The sequence below is a fragment of the Centroberyx gerrardi genome, unplaced genomic scaffold (genome assembly GCF_048128805.1).
Source record: "Centroberyx gerrardi isolate f3 unplaced genomic scaffold, fCenGer3.hap1.cur.20231027 Scaffold_152, whole genome shotgun sequence".
NCBI lineage: Eukaryota > Metazoa > Chordata > Actinopteri > Beryciformes > Berycidae > Centroberyx > Centroberyx gerrardi.
In genome coordinates this window covers 2,501-23,711 of record NW_027605299.1, presented here as the reverse complement: position 1 = coordinate 23,711, position 21,211 = coordinate 2,501, and the positions used below count along the sequence as shown (strand labels likewise).

Genomic DNA, 21,211 nt, shown 5'->3' with positions numbered 1-21,211 from the left:
GAGTCCAAGTCATGTGACTCGAGTCCCCACCTCTGATCAGAAAACAGAAATATTGCTGATAGATGTGTGTGTGTTGGTTTGTTGTGAGCGTCAACATGGCAGCGAGGCAGAAGAACAGGAAGCTTTGCTCATAACGGAGCTGCTTGATAGAAAACAGAAGAAACAGACTCTACTGTATAAACTCAATCAGAAACTGATCTGGAAACCTCCACCAGGCTTCCTCTGGTTTCTCTTTGTTTGCTAGTTTCTACAGAACAAACGCAGGAACGCCTCTGATTGGCTGAACGGACGCTGACGAATCCGTCCGTCCAGAAAAAGTTCAGCTGGTTGAACTTTCTACTTTTGTCAGTGGAAATGAACAGACAGGACAGACAGACGGATCAGTGTGACGTCTAAAAGGCTAAAATGAGGCTACATAAGGTTTAAAAGTGAAAGTTCAGTAGACGTTGCATTGTTCTATGAAATGTGCTCTAAAAATAAAACTTTGATTTGATGTCACTGAGCTTCTCTTCATAACCAGCGGGTTGTGAAAGCGTGTTTGACGTCAGCGTCAGGAACAGGTGGCATTCCTCAATACAAACACACTCAGCATCTCTGCATCTGCATATCAATTCAAATCTGATGAATTCCTCCGCAATATGGCCGACCTCACGCCTGCTGGGGGGGGTGGAGGTGGGGGGTCGGGGCAGTCTTTGTCCCTGAAGAAAGCGAGGGGTCGCCTGGGACGGGGTTTCCCCTGCGAGGCGGCAGATGGCCGATGGGACAGGAAGACAAAAGCAGACAGCAGCCTGCAAACTGCAGTGTTCACGCCCGCTGCAGTGAGCTGAAGCAGCACGACACAGGCCTGTGGGGGGGGGGCGGTCCATAGGCTAGTGGATGGGGGGGGGGGGGGGGTCCATACACAGAGTTCGACTGAGGGGTCCATACACAGAGTTCGACTGATTGGCTGAGAATCAATGTCCTGTCTTCTGCTCAGACACTTCAACCTGCGCTGATGCTATATAGAAGTCTGTTATAATGGCCGGTCTGGTTCTTTAAAGGCAAGGCAAAAAAACTTTATTTATACAGCACATTTCACACACAAGGCAAATTCAACGTGCTTCACATAAAACACAAAAAATACATAATTTGTCTAGTACAATGACCTTAAAAAAGAGTGAAAGATAAAATGGGTAAGGATAATAATCACAATGATCAACTAATAAAATGACAGAAAAGAAAGAAAGAAAGAAAGAAAGAAAGAAAGAAAGAAAGAAAGAAAGAAAAAGAATAAAAGTTACCTTCACTAAGATCACTAAGATCTGCGCTGTCTCAATGCGATACGATGCGGTGCGACGTGTGTAACGCTGCATAAACATCAAGGCTGTTTTTCTTCAGTTCTGAGAAGTTGACATTTTGGAGATACAAGGGTGACATCACAGGTTCAAGTCCAGACGTGACCTTTGACCCGACAGCCCGTCTCTTCCTCCCTCTCACTTGACTTGATTCTCTTTCTTATTGACTTCACTCTCTCTCTCTCTCTCTCTCAGCCTGAATTGACTCTCCCTCGCTCTCTCTTTCTGTCTCTCTGTCTCTCTCTTCAGTGTATTTTTTCCAACCTTTATTGATCCAGGGTGAGTTGACTGAGCTCCGGACTCTTTTCCCTCGGCTCCAGTCGAGGAGTTGGGGGTTCAGTGCCTTGCTCAGGTGCACTTCAGCAGTATTGAGGGAGGGGAGAGTGTTACTCATTTATTTAACCCACATACATTTTCCCTTCTGGTCACGAACCCACTTCTCTAACTTCCAGGCTTTAAAGGAATAAACCAAGTTTTTGGGAGTTTGTCCCGTTGGTCAACTTAGCGGTTAAGTGATGTGAACATAGACACCAAAATCATCCATGTGTCCCATTGGTTCTGGTATCCATGCTAACACTTTAGCATACACCTGTTGAGTGATAGTAGCATGATCTCAAAAGTGACAAAATGTGAACTTGCAGCAGCTCTAAAGCTAAGTAGTAAGTCATCTTAAATGACATGTGGCTAAGTCTGGCAGTTTTGTGTTGGAGATGCGTAAAAATTTACATGAAATCTACAAATAATGTATCTATAATGAGCTAGCAGGGCCTACTTTCCCTGTTTCCATAGTTAGTGAAGGTGGTGGGTGATGGGAGACTGTGTATAGCAAAAATCACTGCGCAGCGGATGAAGACGTGGTTGCTTACCATGCAGAAATAGTTCCAAAACTAAACCTGACTACATCAGCTACATCAAGTTTTTTAGGAATCTACAGCCAAAAAACAACTTTTTATTACTAAAAAGTCAGTCTTATTACTTTGGGTAATGCTAGTGGCCTGCTATCACTCAACACAGTGTATGCTAACGTGTTAGCATGGAAACTACAATCACTCCACATAGTGTATGCTAAAGTGTTAGCATGGAAACTACTATCACTCAACACAGTGTATGCTAACGTGTTAGCATGGAAACTACTATCACTCAACACAGTGTATGCTAAAGTGTTAGCATGGAGCAGAGGATTGATCTACCAGGGACACATGGGTGATTTTGGTGTCACTCAACAGGGAAGTTGACCAATGGGACAATCTCCCAAAAACTCAGTTTATTCCTTTAAGCCGGCTTCTCTAATGCCAATAGCCTTAAGTCTCTAAATTAAAGGAATAATATTCAGCCCCGTTTGCTGAAGAAAGCAAACAGTTGCTCATTCCTGCTCTCTCTGACGGGGCGTTCCAGCTGTCGAGGTTTCCCCTCAGCGCTTCCCGTCTTGTTTAAATGAAGAAGGTCAAAGGTCGCTGATGTGTTTGGGGGTCGGCGGTGCATTGTGTTGCTATTGGCTCTGCCCCCTCCTCCCCTCCCCCCCCTCCTCCTCTTCCTCCTCGGTGGCTGACCTCCGGGACAGGATGGGTGTAGCTCTGCCTTGGTTGGGCTGTTAGAACACACTGAACCTCAAGTCCACTGTGACCTCTGACCTCTCCCCGGCTCGCTCAGGAAATGAGAGCCGCTCTGTGATACGTAAGTAAGGCTGCAGAGCTCTGTATCGTTCTGCAGAGGATGCCGTCCTTTGTAAAACGTTTTGTAGGCTATCGTGTATGTGTGTGATATTTTATGTGTGTGATTTATTTGTGGTATTTTAGAGTTTCCATTGGTCTTCTAATATTTATGGAATATCATGGAATTATTAAAGGTGTATCCAGACAGGGAAAGTCTGGAAAATTCTCTGGGGAATATCAGAGATTTTTACAAATGGCTGACTTTCCAGGAATATAGCCGAATGTGTTTTCCAACTTGTTTAACACATTCGTTGCAATAGATAGTTTTCAGTCAAACTGGAGCAGAAACCAGACTGATAAACAACTTTAACAAACCAGGAAGGAAGAAGATGGTCATGGAAGCTCTCTGACTTGTTGTCATTCTCAATCTCTCTCTTTCTGCTTTTTTCTTTCCTTGTGTTTCCTCCTGGTATTGTGTAGTTTAAGAGGTAGAGCAAGGCACTAGCACTGCCAGGGTTGGGGGTTTGATTCCCACTGGAGTCACCACATATTACAGCTTTGCACTCGTGGTTAAAAGCCTCCACCAAATGGCAGATGTTATGCATGTAATATCTTCCGGTTGTCTCTCCACTTCTGCTTTTGTTTCATGAGTTAAAGTTTACAGTTACAGCGTCTTCATATCTTTCTTACTCGCTGAAAACCCAAACCTGATGGAATCGCTAACGCTTAAAATGCTTAAAATAGCGTATGTCGCTAGGACTTCAGCCTAATAGTCTTAGATTGAAGCTCGGAAAAAAAAAAAAAAAGAAAAACACAGAAAGACAGAAAATGAGGAGAAAATTGCTCGGCATTCCAGCGAACCAAAATAAACAGGAGACAGAATGAGGTCTGGTTTTAAAAAGCCCCTTCAGCAGCGCTACGTCATGGAAGAGATTTGGAGTGAGGGGGGTGGGGGGGGGGGGATGGAGGTGGGGGGGGGGGGGAGTAGTGAGTGTTTATGTTGTGGGGAGGGGGGTGGGAAGGGGTGGTAGGGGTGGGAAGGGGTGGTAGGGGTGGGAAGGGAGGGGGATCCTGACCACAGCGGGCTCACAAAAGGCAAGTCTGTGTGGAACTCACCGAGGCCCCTCCCTTTCCCCTTCCCTCTGTTTCCCCCAGCAGATGAGCTGGTGTGAGAGAAGGGGCGAGCGACATAGAGAGACACAGAGAGAGAGAGAGAGAGAGAGAGAGGGAGGGAGCAGCTGAAAGCGACAGAGAGCTGCTCAGTGTTGAAGAGCTCGGCTCCAGAGGCAGGAGGAGCATGAAGGAGCTGCTGAGTTTCTCCTGAGGACGAAACACTACAGCTGGTAAGACTGTTCAGGCTGCTGTTGTTTGCATGACGCTTAGACTGATATCTGGGGCCGATACTGGCTTTTTGGTAAAAATGGAACCAGCCTCCGATATGATGGATATGATGCAGTTTGTTGTAGAATTGATCAATAGTACACTGGTTGACTATTGGAAGCCCTTAACCTGAACTGAGACATTTTGATCAGATTCCACACAAGTATGGATCAATATGTTATGTTACAATTAGTAGTAGTAGTAGTAGAAATAGCAGCATTAGTAGTAGTGGTAGTAGTAATAGCAGTAGTAGAAGTAGAAGTAGCAGTAGAAGTAGTAGTAGTAGTAGAAGTAGTAGGCTAGTAGCATTATGCAGCTTTTCAATGGAGCGTCCCAAGTTAACATGCAGATAAACAGCAGTTGATGTGCTTTAATTTACGTCCACCCTGTGTCTCGTGGTGATGATGTCATCTGCCTTGATGTTCTTCCAGATCAGAATGGGAAACGCAGACAGTCAGCACAGCAGCTTCGTCTCTCCTGGCAAGTCCTGCTCACTCAAGTTCCACTCCAAGAAAGAGGAGGTGCAGTCGGCTCACAGCTGGTGGCGGGGCAGCGAGGGGGGCGTGGGGTGCAGGAGCAGAGGGGCGGGGAGGTGCTACCTGCCCCAGCACGCCGCCGCCCAGCCCTACGGCTCCTGGCACTACGAACACGCGCCCAAGGGAGCCAAAGGAGGGCCCGGCAGCAAGCTGAGAGCCGGGTCTCCGCAGAGGTTCATCAGAGGCGAGCGGCCGCAAGTCGGCTGCAAAAGTGTCCATCGCTTTGGATTCCTGGAGAGCAGCGGGGAAAGTAATGGGATTGGTATTTGTGGCCGGAGGAGCCCCGACCGGACCTCGAGCCGCGGCAGCCCTAAGGTGCTGCTCAGCAAAGATGGCAGCATGCGGGTGGAGTTTACCAATGCGAGGGTCGTACCTGTGGAGCCGCAGGGCCTGGCCGGCCACCCTGCCGCCGCCACTGTCACCGCGGTCCCGGAGCCCTCCCTCCGGACCAGCAAGGGCAGCTCGCTGAGCTCCGAGGGCTCCTGGTACGACTCGCCGTGGGGCAACGGCGTAGAGATGGCCGACAACGTCTTCACCTGCGGGCAGAGCGCGGATAACAGCAGCGGCTACACCACCTACTCCTCCACCCGCACCGAGGAGACCGGCGGCGGCTACGCCAGCAGCGGGTACAACACCTTCTCCTCGGCCCAGATCGAGGATATCTCACCCGGATTCAACGCCAGCCTCCTCTTCCCCGCTGCTGACACCAACGGTAGCAGCGAATTCACCAATGGCGGATACAACAGTACGGGATATAACACGTGCTCCTCCGGTCGCACAGAGGACAGCGGCATCGGGGACTCTATGATCCTCCAGCCTGAACCCGGTGAATTCGGCCTGGGTTCGCCCGCCGCCGTGTCACTGGCTGAGCTGTACTCCGCCCCCAACATGGCGGCTGGCTTCCCCACCACACCCCAGCTCCAGAGCGGGTCCCTGCAGCAGCAGAGGGCCTCTCCGGCCTCCTCGGTGCTGCTGGACGCCGTCATCCAGGAGGAGGGCGCAGGAGGAGGCGAGGAGCAGCGCTACTCCTCCCGCACGCTGCCCTGCCGCAGGGCGGAGCCTGCCGCCGCCGCCGCAGGAAACAGCCGGAAAGACTTCCTGAAGAGCCGCATCAGACGCCTCAGCGACTGGACCGGAAGTCTGAGCAGGAAGAAGAGAAGGATACAGGTAAACAACAACAACAAAACAACTACAACATCACTGACATAAACACCTACATCATCAGCATATATAGAGAAGCTGAAAACACTTTTTACAAACAAAAATGCTCATGGAATATAACGGCACCTATGATATGATGAGACTTTGGCTATCTTGAGAAACACTATTATAATAAAATGTAGGAGTTGTGGCAGTGGTAGTGATAACAGTAGTAGTGATTATTATAGTAGCAATAGTTAAAGTTCCCACTGCTAGAGAAAATGAAACAAAAATGTGTATTGTAATTTAGTTTTACTATCATCTAAAAGTAAAATAAGTGTTGTCCATGTTTTAGAAGTAATGATTTTATTATGATTAAAAAACATTTGTAGCACTACATCCTCAACTTGAAACATAACTTCAGACCCAAACAGCAGCAGATATGGGACAAAACTAGAATTATCTCTCCAAACACCACAGCTGCATAACATTACACAGGAAACACTGGTAGTAGTAGTAACAAGTAGTACCAGTCGTAGTAATATTAATAATAGTAGCAGTAGTATCCTGATTAAGGTCTTAATATAATAATAATCTGTGCTTTATGTACAGTATCTTCCCATCCCAACCAAATACTCATATATGTGAATTAACTGAATTTGTTAGATATTACCATGGAAATAGAGCTTGATACAGACTTTATTTAATCAACCTTTAACAAGATAAGGTCTGTCCATGGATAATATCACCACATCCCAGCTATCATATTCATGTTTCTCATAATACGCATCAATAATCTGATGATATTGTTTGCAGCGCTGAAGTATTTATGTGTGAGACTTGGCAGGGATGAACGCCATATCCTGTTTACAGTCACAGGATGAGCTCATGTCCCGTCTAGGAGGAACCTCAGGATGAAAGCTGGGATATGCTGACATTAGCTGCAATACTGAAGCTTGTCAGCACTTTAATCTCATTTTCTGCATGTGTAGTTTCATGGTAATATTTGCAATATGCTCTTAATTGATGTGTACAAGGGCATTAGTGATCAGGATGTGAGGATGCGTATAAACTGTTTATCCTGTATAATATGAGAACTATACTGGCCAAAATAACAATATCCTCCTATATTTCTCACCAGCACATGAACGTAGCATAATAGTTGTGGCTAAGAAAAGGAACATCGTCTAATGGCAGAAATCCCAGATCCAGATCAGCACCAAAATCTAATCAAATCTAAATCTAATCTAATCTAATCTCGGCCTTAAACCTTGGGCCAACCCTTGACCAGATTTCAAACAAATCTGTTTGTAACTTTTTGAGGTATCTTACTTTTCTTGTTAACAAACAGACAAAAACAACCTCCTTCCAACTTCATTGGCAGAGGTAATAATATTGCTTTGTCATTGGCTTTTTTGACTTGAGAACGAGGCTTTCTAGCCCTCTTAGCTGAAATGTGTTGTGACATACAGACATAGAGTATATTATGGTCATTTTGTGCTATGGGGCAGTAAAGATCGTACTTATTGCCCCTTTAAAAGAAGTTGGGTCATCGTATTTCCCCTGACAGTTATGTCTAATACTGTGTGCATGTAAATCTACTCAGTGTGACAGAGAGAACAGAGGAGGAGGAGGACGGAGATATAATGAAATGTCATTCGACTCTGTTGTCTGACATGTAAGAGGAGCGCTGTGCCTTCCTCCTGTCAGAGGAAGCGCTGCATGATAACTGATTCATAATGGATTCAGGGTTAGTGTGCCACTTCACCTGGGACATCTGATCCCAGCGAGCGCTTTGTCCCGGGTCCTGGCCTGCCGGAGGAACCTGAAAGAGGAATAAGTGTGTCTGTATATTGTTACGTGGATCACGGGGTTATCAAGAGGTTTTGTTCTGAAATCAGATCATCAACATTTGGCAAAAGTTACGTTTACTCTTACAAAACGATTGATAGAACAAAATTAAGACAAATTCTGGTTCTTTTTAAAGGATAGAAAGCGTAACTCAGGTAGTGTCTTGGGTCGTGTCTCTTCCTCCATGATAAAACCCCCAAATCAGTGATTCTGTGATCTGTTGCTCCGGTAGAGGAGACTGGAGAATTGTGTTTTTTTTTTCTCTCTCCATTCACTGCCATAGTCTGGAGGAACAGTCTGAAAATCACTTCTAGCACATAAAGGAACGCCGACAAAGCAGATTCTGACAATATATGAAAAACTAGTCATGCTGCTGAATTGTGGTTAAGTGAATCTCTTTCTTTATGTTTATTAAACCTTTCAGTTTGAACAAGTGGAACACCGAAATCCAGTTGGAGGAAACTTATGCAGACGGAACAAAGAAAATAATACTAATAATTGTAAATAGGCAAAAAAAAAGTGATAGCCTTCTGTCTCCTTTCTCTCTCTGTCCTTCTGTACAGGACACACCTGTAATTTCGAGCTTTCTCCCAGTTTGTTTCTAACAAGGAAGTTAAAAATCGAATTTAATCTCCTTCCTGGTTTCTCCTCAGGAGCCGTATGGCAGTGAGTCCAGTGATGTCTTCAGTACTGGCCTGAACTCTGGGTTCGCTGACTGCAGCACGTTGTGGTCTTCCAACCCTCTGCACCTCCAGAACCAGAACCAGAACCAGGTCCAGATCCAGTCGGTCCTCTGCAGTTCCTCCAGAAGCCTGCCGGGCCCCCAGAACCACAACCAGCACCAGAACCAGATCAGCGACGTCCTGCGGCAGAACATCTACGAGAACTTCATGCAGGAGCTGGAGACGGGCTGCAGCGTGGCCGACCGGACCGAGCCGTCGGAGGGAGACGGGGAGGAGGAGGAGGAGGAGAAGGAGGGGGAGGAGCCGGAGGGGGAGGCGGAGCCGGGCGAGAGCAGCAGCGGCTCCCTGGGCTCCCTGGAGCAGCTGGACGTCCTGTTTGAGAAGGAGCAGGGCGTGGTGCGCAGGGCGGGATGGCTCTGCTTCAAAGCCCTCATCACCTTGAATAAGGACAGGAAGCTGGAGCTGGTGGCCCGCCGCAAGTGGAGGCAGTACTGGGTCACACTGAAAGGTACGCTGCACTACCTGGACTAACTGAAGACTCTGAAATACTCCCAAAAATACTCAAGTACTCAAATACTAAAGCACTTAAGTTCTGAAAGCTGCACAAGGTAACTTTGCATGTTGGCAGCCCAAAATACAGTTTCAATTCAAGTTCTAATTCATTTTTCCTATAGGTAATTTGATTATTAGCCATAATATTTTAACAGTGTAGGGTCGACTTACCATGAGATACCAGATTGTGAAATGACGATATCTGTTCCACTAGAAGACATCAGCCAATCTCAAGTTGATTTCAGATTTGTTGTTAAGAAGTCCTTTTATTCCTGAGTTCCTTGTGAAATACTACATTACCCACAAGCTTTAGCGAGTTCCCACCAATCAGAGATGTCGCTGTTACCATATAAACGTTACCCACTCCAAAGTTGTTTGGATTTTTTTTGTGGTGTTTAACTTTATATCTTCTAAATTACATAAAATATTGCGAATATTGCTTTTTACTTTATTTTTTACCCACTCACTCATAATGACCATGACCTTTGACCCCCCGCCGCTCAGGTTGCACCCTGCTGTTTTACGAGACGTACGGGAAGAGCGGCGCCGAGCAGGAGCTCCCTCCCCCCCGCTACGCCCTGCTGGCCGACGACAGCATCGTGCAGGCCGTCCCGGAGCATCCCAAGAAGGAGAACGTCTTCTGTCTGAGCAACGCACACGGCGACGTCTTCCTGTTCCAGGTCAGAGGGCGGCGGACGTAGAGCTGGAGTAGATAGAAGGGACACTTTACTTTAAAGAGTAACTAAACCCCCAACCCAAATCTGTGTAAAACCAGACATCTAATGGTAAAAAGCATGCTACTGAAATTGCCATCTGCTATTGGCAGGAGATGTCACCTTCTATAGAGTAGTAACAGGTGGTGACATCACCTGGTACCAAAGATCAGCCAATAGCAGATGGCAATTTAACTAACTAGCTTCCAGCTTACCACAAGAACTGGCATTGCATACAGTGAAGCAGGGCTAACCGTGCATTATGGGAATTATCTGCATGGTTGGAGTGTGTGTTTTGGAACAATCACACTGCTCGGGTGAAACTACCTTTTGTCTAAAAACTTAGATAAATAATTACGATGCCATTTTGCTCTGAAGACAATGAATATTTTATTTAATATCCAAACACACTGTCCAAAAAAATCCTAATCTGTGGACAGTTTACTGAGTTGTAGTCCAACTATTTCACTATTATTCAGGTAATTTCATTGCTTCAGAAACATCAACAGCCACTTTGAATCATGATTTATCACCTGCCAGCATAAATTCCAGTGTTAATCTCCTGTATCCGAGAATTACACAGGTCCTGTGAATTTGTTGACATTTGAAATTGTCACCTAAACACTATGTGTGGTTTAGGGCACTACATGTGATGCAACTCCATGTAAGAGGTGTTTAGTTGTACTGTAAGACTGTGGAACGTCCCATTCTTCCTAAATGAGAATCCACTCAGTTTTCTCTTGATTGTCTGAGCTTTTCCCCACAATAATCTGTCATTTCTGTCTCAGAATAGTGTGAATGAATGGGAGGTAATGTTGTGGAAGGCTGTGGTTTCTGTGCAGCCCGGTCCCACAGGCTCCGCCACAAATATGCACAGAGCTTTGGCACTTTTTAGGGTATTTTATGCGGCTGTTTTGCTTGGTAATAACTACGTTGGTGTCGGTAGATCCTGTCTGTACTGCCAACTTTACTGAACCACTGTCACTGAAGTCTGGAGACGGGTGAAAGGCAACACCAAGAAAAATGCAGATTGTAGTTTTAGTTCTACAAACATTTCTCACAGGCAGAGCTGCTCTGGAGGCAGAAAGTTGTGTATATTTATATTGACGTTTTAGGCATTTAGCTGATGCTCTTATCCAGACTTGCAAAGAATGCAATAAGCTTTGGCTCCTAGATCTGCTGAGGGTCAGAGGTCACAGCACCCTGACAACAGATGCAACACACTCCTGTGTCCCTATAATTTATTATGCTCCTTCTTGTTGGCAGCAGCACCCGTGATTTCCACTTCAACAAGGGAAAGACTCGTTTCTTTAATGTTCTCCTCTCAGCGGTTTACAAGCTCAAAAAGCACTTTTTTTTTTTTTATTCGCTGAGTATCGCTCAGCGGATCCAGCACTAGAGTGTGTTTACCAGACGCACAAATCACTCGACGCCGCGCCTCATCTCCACGGCACCCGGGGGGTTTCGGTCAGGGAGGTGACGAATGCACCGAGGTGTCGAGGAGCTTTTGTCAGACACTTAAAGGAGGAAGGAGGGTAAAAGTCCTTTAATGGGAGTCACAGCACCCGGCTAATTACTGCAACAAATGTTCATCTCAACAACAAAGACCCCAACAGCAAGTCATGACATCTTCTGTTTAGTCTTAAAATCTTTTTCTTTCCTAAAACAGGTGAAAAATCAGTGGCATGAGATCATTTCTAGGGTTTGAACGATTTTTACAATACCAATATTTTTGTACTGAAGCTGCTGATAGCTGATATTTTGTGCTGATATTCAGAATCTTTATATTATTTTCCCATTTTTATGCACAAAAAACTCCCAAGTATTCAGTGTTTCACCCAGAAGTGTATTCTTGTATTCTTGGAGAAGCCTCTGAAACAGCATTTAGACACGAAAACTCAAAAGTGCAGCTTTTTCTGTACGGAGCTGCTGTTTATGAGACACTTTGTGTTTTGTTCTTAAGTTTCAATTTGTCACTTCCTGTGTGGAGATTTCCCACACGAGAATTTAATTTAGGGAAAACCTACATCTTGTCTCAATTACTGAGGACAACCCTAAACCCTTCTCTGTTGCAGACCCACATGATGGATTTTTACATAAAAACCTTGCTTAGTGCAGCTTTAAGGCACGATATATATTGACTTGTAAAACTTGTACCCTGATGAAGGCATGTTAGCCGAAATGTGTTGGTGGTAAGCCAATATAATAAAGGCTTTTTAATATTTTTCAGTGCAAAAAGTGTGCATTTTTACATTTAGAGGCACTAGAGGCCATGATCAAACTCTCTTCATCATCTAACTCCCTGGTTTCGAAGACACCAGCAACTTCATTTTTCCTGGACAGTGCGGCGTTCTTTGTATCTCCTCTTCTCTTGACCGGACTTGTCTCTCCTCTGCTCTCCCCCCTCCAGGCGGCCAACCAGACGGATCTGGAGAACTGGGTGACGGCGCTGCACTCGGCCAGCGCCTCGCTGCTGGCCAAGCGGCAGGGGAAGGAAGACACGCTGCGGCTCCTGCGCAGCCAGAGCCGCTCGCTGCTGCACAAGATCGACATGGACGGCAAGATGAAGAAGATGGCCGAGCTGCAGCTGTCCGTCATCAGGGAGCAGAAGAACAGGAAGGCCGTCGAGAGCCAGGTGACCAGGAGTGTGTGTGTGTGTGTGTGTGTGGGGGGGGGGGGGGGGTGTGTGTGTGGCTGAGATCAAGGCAAGGCCAGCGCCAGCCGCTCAATTAAGCAATTAAGTCAAATTGGCCAATTGAGGTGATTACTATCTGTGGTGAAAATGGAAACCAGAACATTTTACGCCCCTGAGACGCTTCACCTGCCGGGTGTCACCTTACTGCCAGAGCTAGAGGTTCAATTTCCTCTGTAGCTCAATGTGTAGAGCAAGGCAGGGATAGGGGGATTCAGCTGCACTTTAGCACCAAATGTCATATTATTGTATAAATTTGTCTCACCACCTGAAGGAAAAAATATTAAATGTCCAAATCATACAAAATCCGTTACATCTTTTCTTTCTGAATCAGTCCTGCCTGAATATCACTGTTGTTATAGTCAGCTTTTCAGCAGATCAGAAAAACAGTCCTTTGTTCAGATTAAAAACCTTTTATTTTTGAGGTGTTCTCCCTGGGTTTCGCTGGGGTCAGGAGATGTGCTCTAGTTACAAAGGACCATGGAAACCTTCAGCTCATGTAAAAACATTAAAAAATCACCAAAGTTGGAGTTGGGAGCAGTTTCCCGACAGCAGCAGCGTGTGTTCCAGTAATGTAAAGTGATCTTATGGCGCTGTCAGCCTCTCCATCCATCCCACTGGCAGCGTTACTGTCTGAGAGCCAGGGGAAAGTCTCTCAGCGAGGTCGGTACGCTCCAACTTCGCTGTAATGGTAAAACTCATTACATAACGAGCGGAGACGGCCTTGAGCGCGGCGGTGCTGGCAGAACTGTCCCAGATAATCTCACGTGGAGTTTAATATTCATCCCAGATGTTCAGCAGCAGCCTGTCCACTCCTCACACAACAAAAGTCCCCGCTAACGGGAAAGCCAGATGAGGTGGTTCAGGGTGACATCATGAACCAAATGCTGAGGTGGTAACAGCAGCAACACCCCCCCCCACCCCCCCCCAATTTAGCACTAAACACCACCGGCCCTTCATCCAACCAGAGTGGCAAATTGCCACCAGCCACCAGCCAAATGATGGTCAATTTCGGCTGTGGCTGCTAGTTTGACCACTTTGGCAGGTAATCAGCTGCCATTTAGAGCAGCGGTTTTCAATGATGTGCCATCTTGACCCAAGAGGTTGTAGACCATATTCCCACGGCGGCCATTTTGAACTTACATCACGCTCGCAGTGGGAAACTCTACCTGGAAGAGCAAGTAGTCCTGCTAAGAGGCACAACACCCTACAAACATCAGACAAACATTTATAATTTCACCGATTCCCCACTGACAAACGTATGAGAAACAAATGGATCTCAAGAATATATAGCTTCACATTTTAAGCTAATATATTTGGCTGTTAGCTACCGGAATCTAGCCTAGCTAGTAGCTATCTAGCTAGTAAGCTAGCTAACTTCTCTGATAAATTCAAGCAGTTGTTGTAGTTACTCCCAAGAATGCTAGCTGATTTGATAACTGTTATTTCCATCTGAAGTCCTTACTCTTGTTGCCCATGATTTGAAAAACAATAATTTAGAGGTCCTGTTTTATTCTAAAAGTCTAATTTGCTGGTAAAACAGTGAAAGTTGCTGGTAAGTTTTTCTCACCTTAGTCATGCAAGTAAGAGAACAGCTTGAATCATATCTACAGCGATGAAATGTACAACGTCAGCTAAATGCCTAACATTAAATGTGAAGCAGAAATTGCAGTTTGTAGATAATGATGTGAAGGTTTGAGCAGCTGGTTGATCTCCAGCTCTCTGCCTCTGAACTGTGAAACTGATCCCAGCACTGCCGTTTGAAGTCAGCCTGTCTTTAGATTACAGCCTAATCTCACCGCTAGACATTCAATTACACATTTACCCTGGAGAGAGAGAGGAGGGCGAGAGAGGAAGAACTGAGTGGGAATGAGAGGGGAGAGAGGGGGGAGAGAGGAGAGGAGAGGAGGGGGAAGCAACCACACAATTTTGCGACAGCAAGTTAGAAAAGCTTGTTTGTTCCCTCAGTGATTAGACCTTTGAAATGAAATGAAAGGAGGAAGAAGAGAGGAGGAAGATATGGGAGGACAGGATGGAGAGAGAGGAGAGGAGAGGAGGAGAGAGGAGGAATGAGAGGGTGAGAAGGGGAAGAGAAATTCCTCTCATTCCTCGTCTCTGGTGATGTTAGATAAGGCTGATTGGTGATCATCACATGGTGAAAGGTCAAGGACAAAAACACAGTTCTGATACAGCTGGAGAAGAGGGCTGAGCTGAACTGAACTTTACTCAAAGCAAAGCAGTAGTAGTAATAGTAGTAGCAGAAGCATGTGTGTTTATGTGTGTGTTTGTGTGCATGTGTGTGATTCTGTTTGCGTGTCTTTGCGTGTAAAGCTGGGTGTGCTTAAATGCCTGTGTGTGTGTGTGTGTGTGTGTGTGAGTGAGTGAATGCATACACATGTGTGACTGTGTGTGCGCTTGCATATGACTGTTTATGAATACATACAACTATATATGACCATGTATGACCATATAAGACGATACAAGACCATACAAGATCATATAAGACCATATAAGACCATATAAGACCATATAAGACGATACAAGACCATATAAGATCATATAAGACCCTGTATGACCGTATGACCATATATGACCATGTATGACCATATAAGATCATATAAGACCCTGTATGACCATATACGACCATATAAGATCATATATGACCATATAAGACCATACAAGACCATATGACCATATATGACCATGTATGACCATATAAGATCATATAAGACCCTGTATGACCATATGACCATGTATGACCATGTATGACCGTGTCTGACTGTGTCCTCAGATCCAGCAGTGGGAGCAGAACCTGGAGAAACTGAACCTGGATCTGTTCCGGCTGCGCTGCTACCTGTCCAGCCTGCAGGGCGGCGAGCTTCCCAACCCCAAGAGTCTGCTGGCCGTGGCCAGCCGGCCCTCCAAGAGCATGCTGGGACGTCTGGGAGTCTTCTCTGTGTCCTCCTTCCACGCCCTGGTGAGACCCGCCGTCAGATCCACGACTTTACACTCTAAAGAGAGACGGTGGTTTAGTGGTTAGCAGTGTCGCCTCACAGCAGGAAGGCCGGGGGTTCGATTGCCGGTCCTTTCTGTGTGGAGTTAGCTTGTTAGTCTGTCTGTCTGTGTTAGACCTGTGATGGACTGGTGACCGGTCCAGGGTGTTTCCCTGCCTTCCACCCAATGCATGCTGGGATAGGCTCCAGCCTCCAGCCCCCTGCCACCATGAAAACAAATAAACAGGTCAAGTCATGAATGAATAAGCGTGTGTAGAAAAATTGGAATTCCCGGATGTCGAACTTTCCCACCAGCACATGAACACAGCATAATAGTTATGGCTAAAATATAAAAATCATCTAATGGAAATCCCAGATCCAGATCACCACCAAAATGTAATCAACTGATCTTTGGGCCGAGGGCGATCTGCACCAATTTTCAGCTAAATCTGTTTGTAACTTTTTGAGAAATCTTGCTGACGGACAGATGGCTGAAAACATAACAACTTTTCAAATTTGTTTAAATCTAGAGGATCCAGTCTGTAAAAGTCTTCTCTTTTAGTCCATCAGGGCTCATTATGTAAGCGTAGGTGTCACTTCTCTCATTCTGGCTCACGTCTGTCCTCAGGTGTGCAGTCGGGACGAGGCGACGCTGCGGCGCCGCTGTGGCTCTCTGTCCAGAGGAAGCCGCGGTAAGCGAGGCCTGCTGTCGTCTCTGAAGGCTCTGGACGGCCTGACCCGCCGCAGCCGGGACGGCCGCCGCCCCGCCGCCCAGGTAACGCACCGCACCACCCGCCCCGCCTCTGCATTCACCCGTCAGTGGGAGGAGGCTGTATGAGTTACAAACCAACTCCGTAGCTATAGAAGCCCATTTCTGACACATTTTATTATTTTTTTTATGATGAAGTTAATTAGTAGCATCTCATAATTATGAGATACGCTCACTCTTGCTTTGTTTAGTGCGTAAAAAACAGTAGAATATCTTCAGTAGAAAACATATGGTTCGCACTCAAAGTTGTTTTTCAAACCTTTTATGTTCTATGTTTTATGTTATGCAGTTTTTTTAATTTTATAAATACAAAAGAAACATCATGCACAAACATTTCGGCAAGTGTCCTCTTCACACTGAAGAAGGCACTAGCTGAAAGTAAGAAGATGAGCATCGTTTTGGACTAATAACAGCCTAATACTGCTAGTAAGGAGCCTCAGCCTCCTGACGTCCCATCATCCTCGGCGCCTGAAGCCCCCTGGCCCCGCTTGATAAACAGAGGTTCTATTTTGGGACGCCGAGAGCCTCGGACTGAAACTCCCAGCTCCAGCGGAGATAAATCTCTCAGCGCTCCGCTCTGCTGCTGAAGGTTTTTCTTGGCTCGGTGTTTTGAAGCCAGATGCTGAACGCACTTCTTCACTCCCTCCGACACGTGCTGCTCTGTTGACACTCAGCAGCCTCAGCGTCACTCGCTGCCTGTTTTTGAGAGAGTTCGCACACTTTAACGTCTGAAGGTTAGAGCAGAAGGCTTGTGACTGCAGGGTTGCCGGTTTGAAGCCCCAGACCAGTTGGGGAAATCTAGTAATGGGGAAAATGAATGAGTAACAACCACAAAACTAAAGCTACTGTTCTAATAAACTTAATTTATATAGCATTTTTCAAACAAAAGTGGCAAAGTTCAGAAAGATAACTCGGGTTCAAGCCATGCAAAGCCTTAGAAGTGATCAATAAAATCTTTTGTGAAATGAGTTTGACTTCAGTTCTGACGACCCAGGTTCAATTCCCAGCTTGTACAAACAAGATTTCTACTGTGACTCAAGTTTAAATTTTTGTCTTTCTTATTTCACCATGACCAAAGCCTTTCGCTAAACTTAACCAAGTTGTTTTAGTTCCTAAACTTAACCGTTAGCAGTGAAAATGTCGAATCCAATTCATGTTTTTGTCACAGAATCCAGTTCATGGTGGAGGAATGTAATCTTGAAATAACTGCTATCCACGACACGTAATCTGCCTTTCAGAGTTCGTGCTCATTTCACGAAATTTCATGAGATTGAGAACATTTCATGAGAGGTTCTGGGATGTCCTGCTCCGCCTGAGGCACCACTGTGTGCTTCCTACACAACAAGGAACCTTAAAAGGATGCTTCCTATGCGTCCTACCTGAATAAGACAGCACTACAGCTTGAAAACCTCAACCTCCTACCTAGAAATGCTTCCTAAACAGTCAGCTTCCTTGGGTTTGAGACGAGACCAACCGGATGAAACTCTGTAAACTCGGTCCTGTTTAGCAAACTGCGGATCTGTTCTCAGATCAGATCAGACAGACGGAGGTTTCCCGGCCGTCCTGAACCAGAGATAGACCGTCTAAACACTGATGGAGCAGACATTACTAGAAGCCATATGGAGTTAATTGCTGCAGGCTGCGTTTTCTCTGCAGGGGACAAACAGCTGGTTTGTGTAAGTCAAACCGAACATCCAGCACCAGCCCACACAGTTACCGTACGCGTCCCTGCCGTTGTGTTCGGGGGGGTACAGAGTCGACTCATTACTTTAAAGAGCTTGTAATTCCTTCCAGAGAGCGCCGATGATGCGGTGACTGTCAGAAAAAGAGCGTTTGTGCTCAAGAATCCCTGGATGAATCGAGGCTTTGAGGCATTTTAGCTGACGCTGTTTTCCAGAGAGACTCGCAGTGTGAAACAGCAGAATGAGCTCCAGGTCCTAGATCAGCAACATTACAAGCAACCAGTAGTACAGAGGTCAGAGGTCACAGCACCCTGACCATAGAGTTGTCGTACATGACAAAGATCTGCGGCTGCATAAACCTGAAAGTATGATTGGTGGATTTTCTTTATGATTTGCACACAAAGTTGTACGCTGACGACGCGTTTTGCGTTGTCGGAGCTGCCATGTTTACCCAGCATTCAACTGATGTCGGGTCGTACTTTTCTCAGAGTCAGGAAACACGTCACAACTCGGCCATCCCAGTAGTTCGCGTTCACGTGCTTTATGGTCGGACAATTGTTTCCTCAACTGTTTCCACACACCGGCAGCCTTCTAGGCTAACGTTAGCAATCGAGCTAGCGATAGCCTAGCTAGCAAGAAATCTTCGGCTATTTCAGTGGATTCTGAATGTAAACACCACAGGAAACTGAATGCTGCAGCACTGTAGTGATCAAGGAATATCCACGTCTTTTAAATTTGTACTTGTGGTTCATTTTCGGTTTCATTGTGTGAAATTTCTTCCGTTCTCGTACGACTCTGTTCAGCCATGTTGGAAAGAGCGATGACGTCACAACTAGGGCTACAATCCTGATTTGTCCGACTTGATCATGTGACAGAATCAGGTGTTCATGTGGCACTTCCTGGTCGGAAACTCCTTCAGACTGTAAATCCGACACCACTTGAATGCAGCATTAGTGTTACGGATTGCCCTGTCTCTCTCTCTCTATATATATATATAATGCTGTCTCTGGTTTAGCACCAAAGATGGAGGCAAAATAAAAGAAAAACGTGCATTTTCAGAGCGTGTAGAGGAGGAAGAAGCGGTTTGGAGACAGAAGTGAGTCAGACCTGCAGTCCTGCTGGTGGTCCTCTGGCTGTCTGACAGACTGGAGACTGTCTCCGTCTCCTCCGGTCTGATTACCGCTCTGCTCTCCCTCCGTCTCCCTCCGTCTCCCGCAGCCTGTAATTTCAGCCGGGCCAAACCCCTCATTTCTCCCATGATTCCTCTGGGCTAATTTTGGTTTCCATGTGGAACGGAATTAGTATCAGAGAGTCTTTGGTTGTTGTTTTTTCGACAGATAAGTTTTTAATTAAGTGTAAATATAGACTCCGAGGTGGTATTTTTAGTTCGGTCCTGAGTCACTTCTCTGACTGGGTGTGTGTTCTCTCTCTCTCTCTCTCTGTGTCTCTCTCTCTCTCTCTCTCTCCCTCTCTCTCCCTCTCTTTCTCCCTCTCTCTCTCCCTCTCTCTCCCTCTCTCTCTCTGTGTCTCTCTCTCTCTCTCTCCCTCTCTCTCTCTTTCTCTCCCCCCCCCCCCCCCCCCCCCCCCTCTCTCTCTCTCTCTCTCTCTCTCCCTCTCTCTCTCTCAGGTTTTGGAGAGTCAGACCGTCGCAGCGTCTGGTCCCCAGGCCGCCGTCTGCAGCTCTGAGGTACAGTTTCCCTTCACACTGCATCGATAACCCATCACACACCCTGCTCAAACACCATGTATGGTTTGTTTTATCATACTTCGGTGCCAGATGGGTGGAGTTTGCTGTGTAGACTAATACAAGCGTGAGGAGGTTTAGACAATCACAGGGAAGTATTTGAAAGTCTTGAAAGTTTGGCACATTTTTATTGCCATTTTTTTGGTCAAACTAATCACATCTGATCCAGAGTCTTCATTGTTTGCCCAAATAATTCACATCCAATCTTGTGTGATTTTAAATTATTCAAATTTTTAGCATGAATGGTCCATGGATATTTAGCTGTTTATGGTATTGTTTTTTGTCAATCTAAGGAATTTCTATTCGTGTTCGTATTCGATCTTCACTGTGCACATTCTCCTAATTACTTCTAATCCTGTCTGATCTGGAGTCTGCTGTGTTCAGTGTTTATCTGAGGAATTCACAGCCAGTCTTGTGTCATTTTTTAATTATTTTCATTCTAGCATGATGCACCTTGCATGTTCTGCTGCTGACTGCAACGCTTCACTTTTCCTGGTCAAACTAATCCTGTCTGACTGCAGTCTGGTGCAGCTGTGTTCACCTGAGGAACTCACAGCCAGTCTTGTGTCATTTGAAATTATTTGCATGTTCTGCTACTGACTGAAGTTTTTTGGTCAAACTGATCCAATCTGATCCAGAGTCTGTAGCGCTCAGTGTTTATCCAACAGATTCATATCTGATCTGTGTAATTTCAAATTATTTGCATTTTAGCTTGAATGCACCGTGCAAATTGTGCTTCTTATTACGATTCTTATATTTTTGGTCAAACGAATCATGTTTGATTCGACTCTGCTGCCTGCAGTGTTTATCTAAGGAATTTACATCCGATCCTGTGTAATTTCCAATTATTTGCATTTTTAGCTTCAGTGCTCCATGCATATGGCACTGCTTGTTTCTGTACTTTTTTTTTGGTCCAAACGAATCAAGTCTGATTGAGAATCTGCTGCTTGCAGTGTTTACCTAAGGAATTTACAACCAGCTGCATGTCATTTGGAAATATTTGCATTTTTAGCTTGAAATGCACCATGAATATTCTGCTGCTGACGGCAACACTTCTATTTTCTTCAAATAGAAGTCTTGTCTGATCCAGAGTCAGTGTTTATCTAACAGATTCATATCTGATCTGTGTAATTTCAAATTATTTGCATTTTAGCTTGAATGCACCGTGCAAAATTGTGGCTTCTTATTAAGATATTTATATTTTTGTTCTGGTCAAACTAATCCTGTCTGATGGAGACTCTGCTGCCTCCCTGCAGTGTTCACCAGAGGAATTTACAACCAGCTGTGTGTCATTTGAAATTATTTGCATTTGTAGCATGAATGCACCATAATATATTCTGCTGCTGACTGCAATACTTCTACTTTCTAATCTGATCTGGGGTCTGCTGCCCTCAGTGTTTAGTCAAGCCCAGGTGCTGCTAATCCCTCTGTAGAGGAGAGAAAAGAGGAGGAGGAGGAAGAGGAGGAGGAGGAGGAGGAGGGAGGAGGAG

The 21,211-nt window shown here is 45.7% G+C and overlaps 1 protein-coding gene across 1 annotated transcript in view; it reads left to right on the top strand.

Annotated features, from left to right (window-relative positions):
- Positions 1–638: 638 nt before the first annotated feature.
- The window catches only part of LOC144538406 (rho guanine nucleotide exchange factor TIAM2-like), a gene marked incomplete at its 3' end in the record, with an annotated part of 21,636 nt that continues 1,063 nt past the window's right edge, over positions 639–21,211 (top strand). The window contains exons 1-7 of the mRNA XM_078282439.1: positions 639–818; positions 4,798–6,069; positions 8,547–9,084; positions 9,633–9,808; positions 12,252–12,476; positions 15,325–15,510; positions 16,155–16,301. Coding sequence (XP_078138565.1) covers positions 639–818; positions 4,798–6,069; positions 8,547–9,084; positions 9,633–9,808; positions 12,252–12,476; positions 15,325–15,510; positions 16,155–16,301 — 2,724 coding nt within the window. The remainder of the gene's footprint in view (positions 819–4,797; positions 6,070–8,546; positions 9,085–9,632; positions 9,809–12,251; positions 12,477–15,324; positions 15,511–16,154; positions 16,302–21,211) is intronic.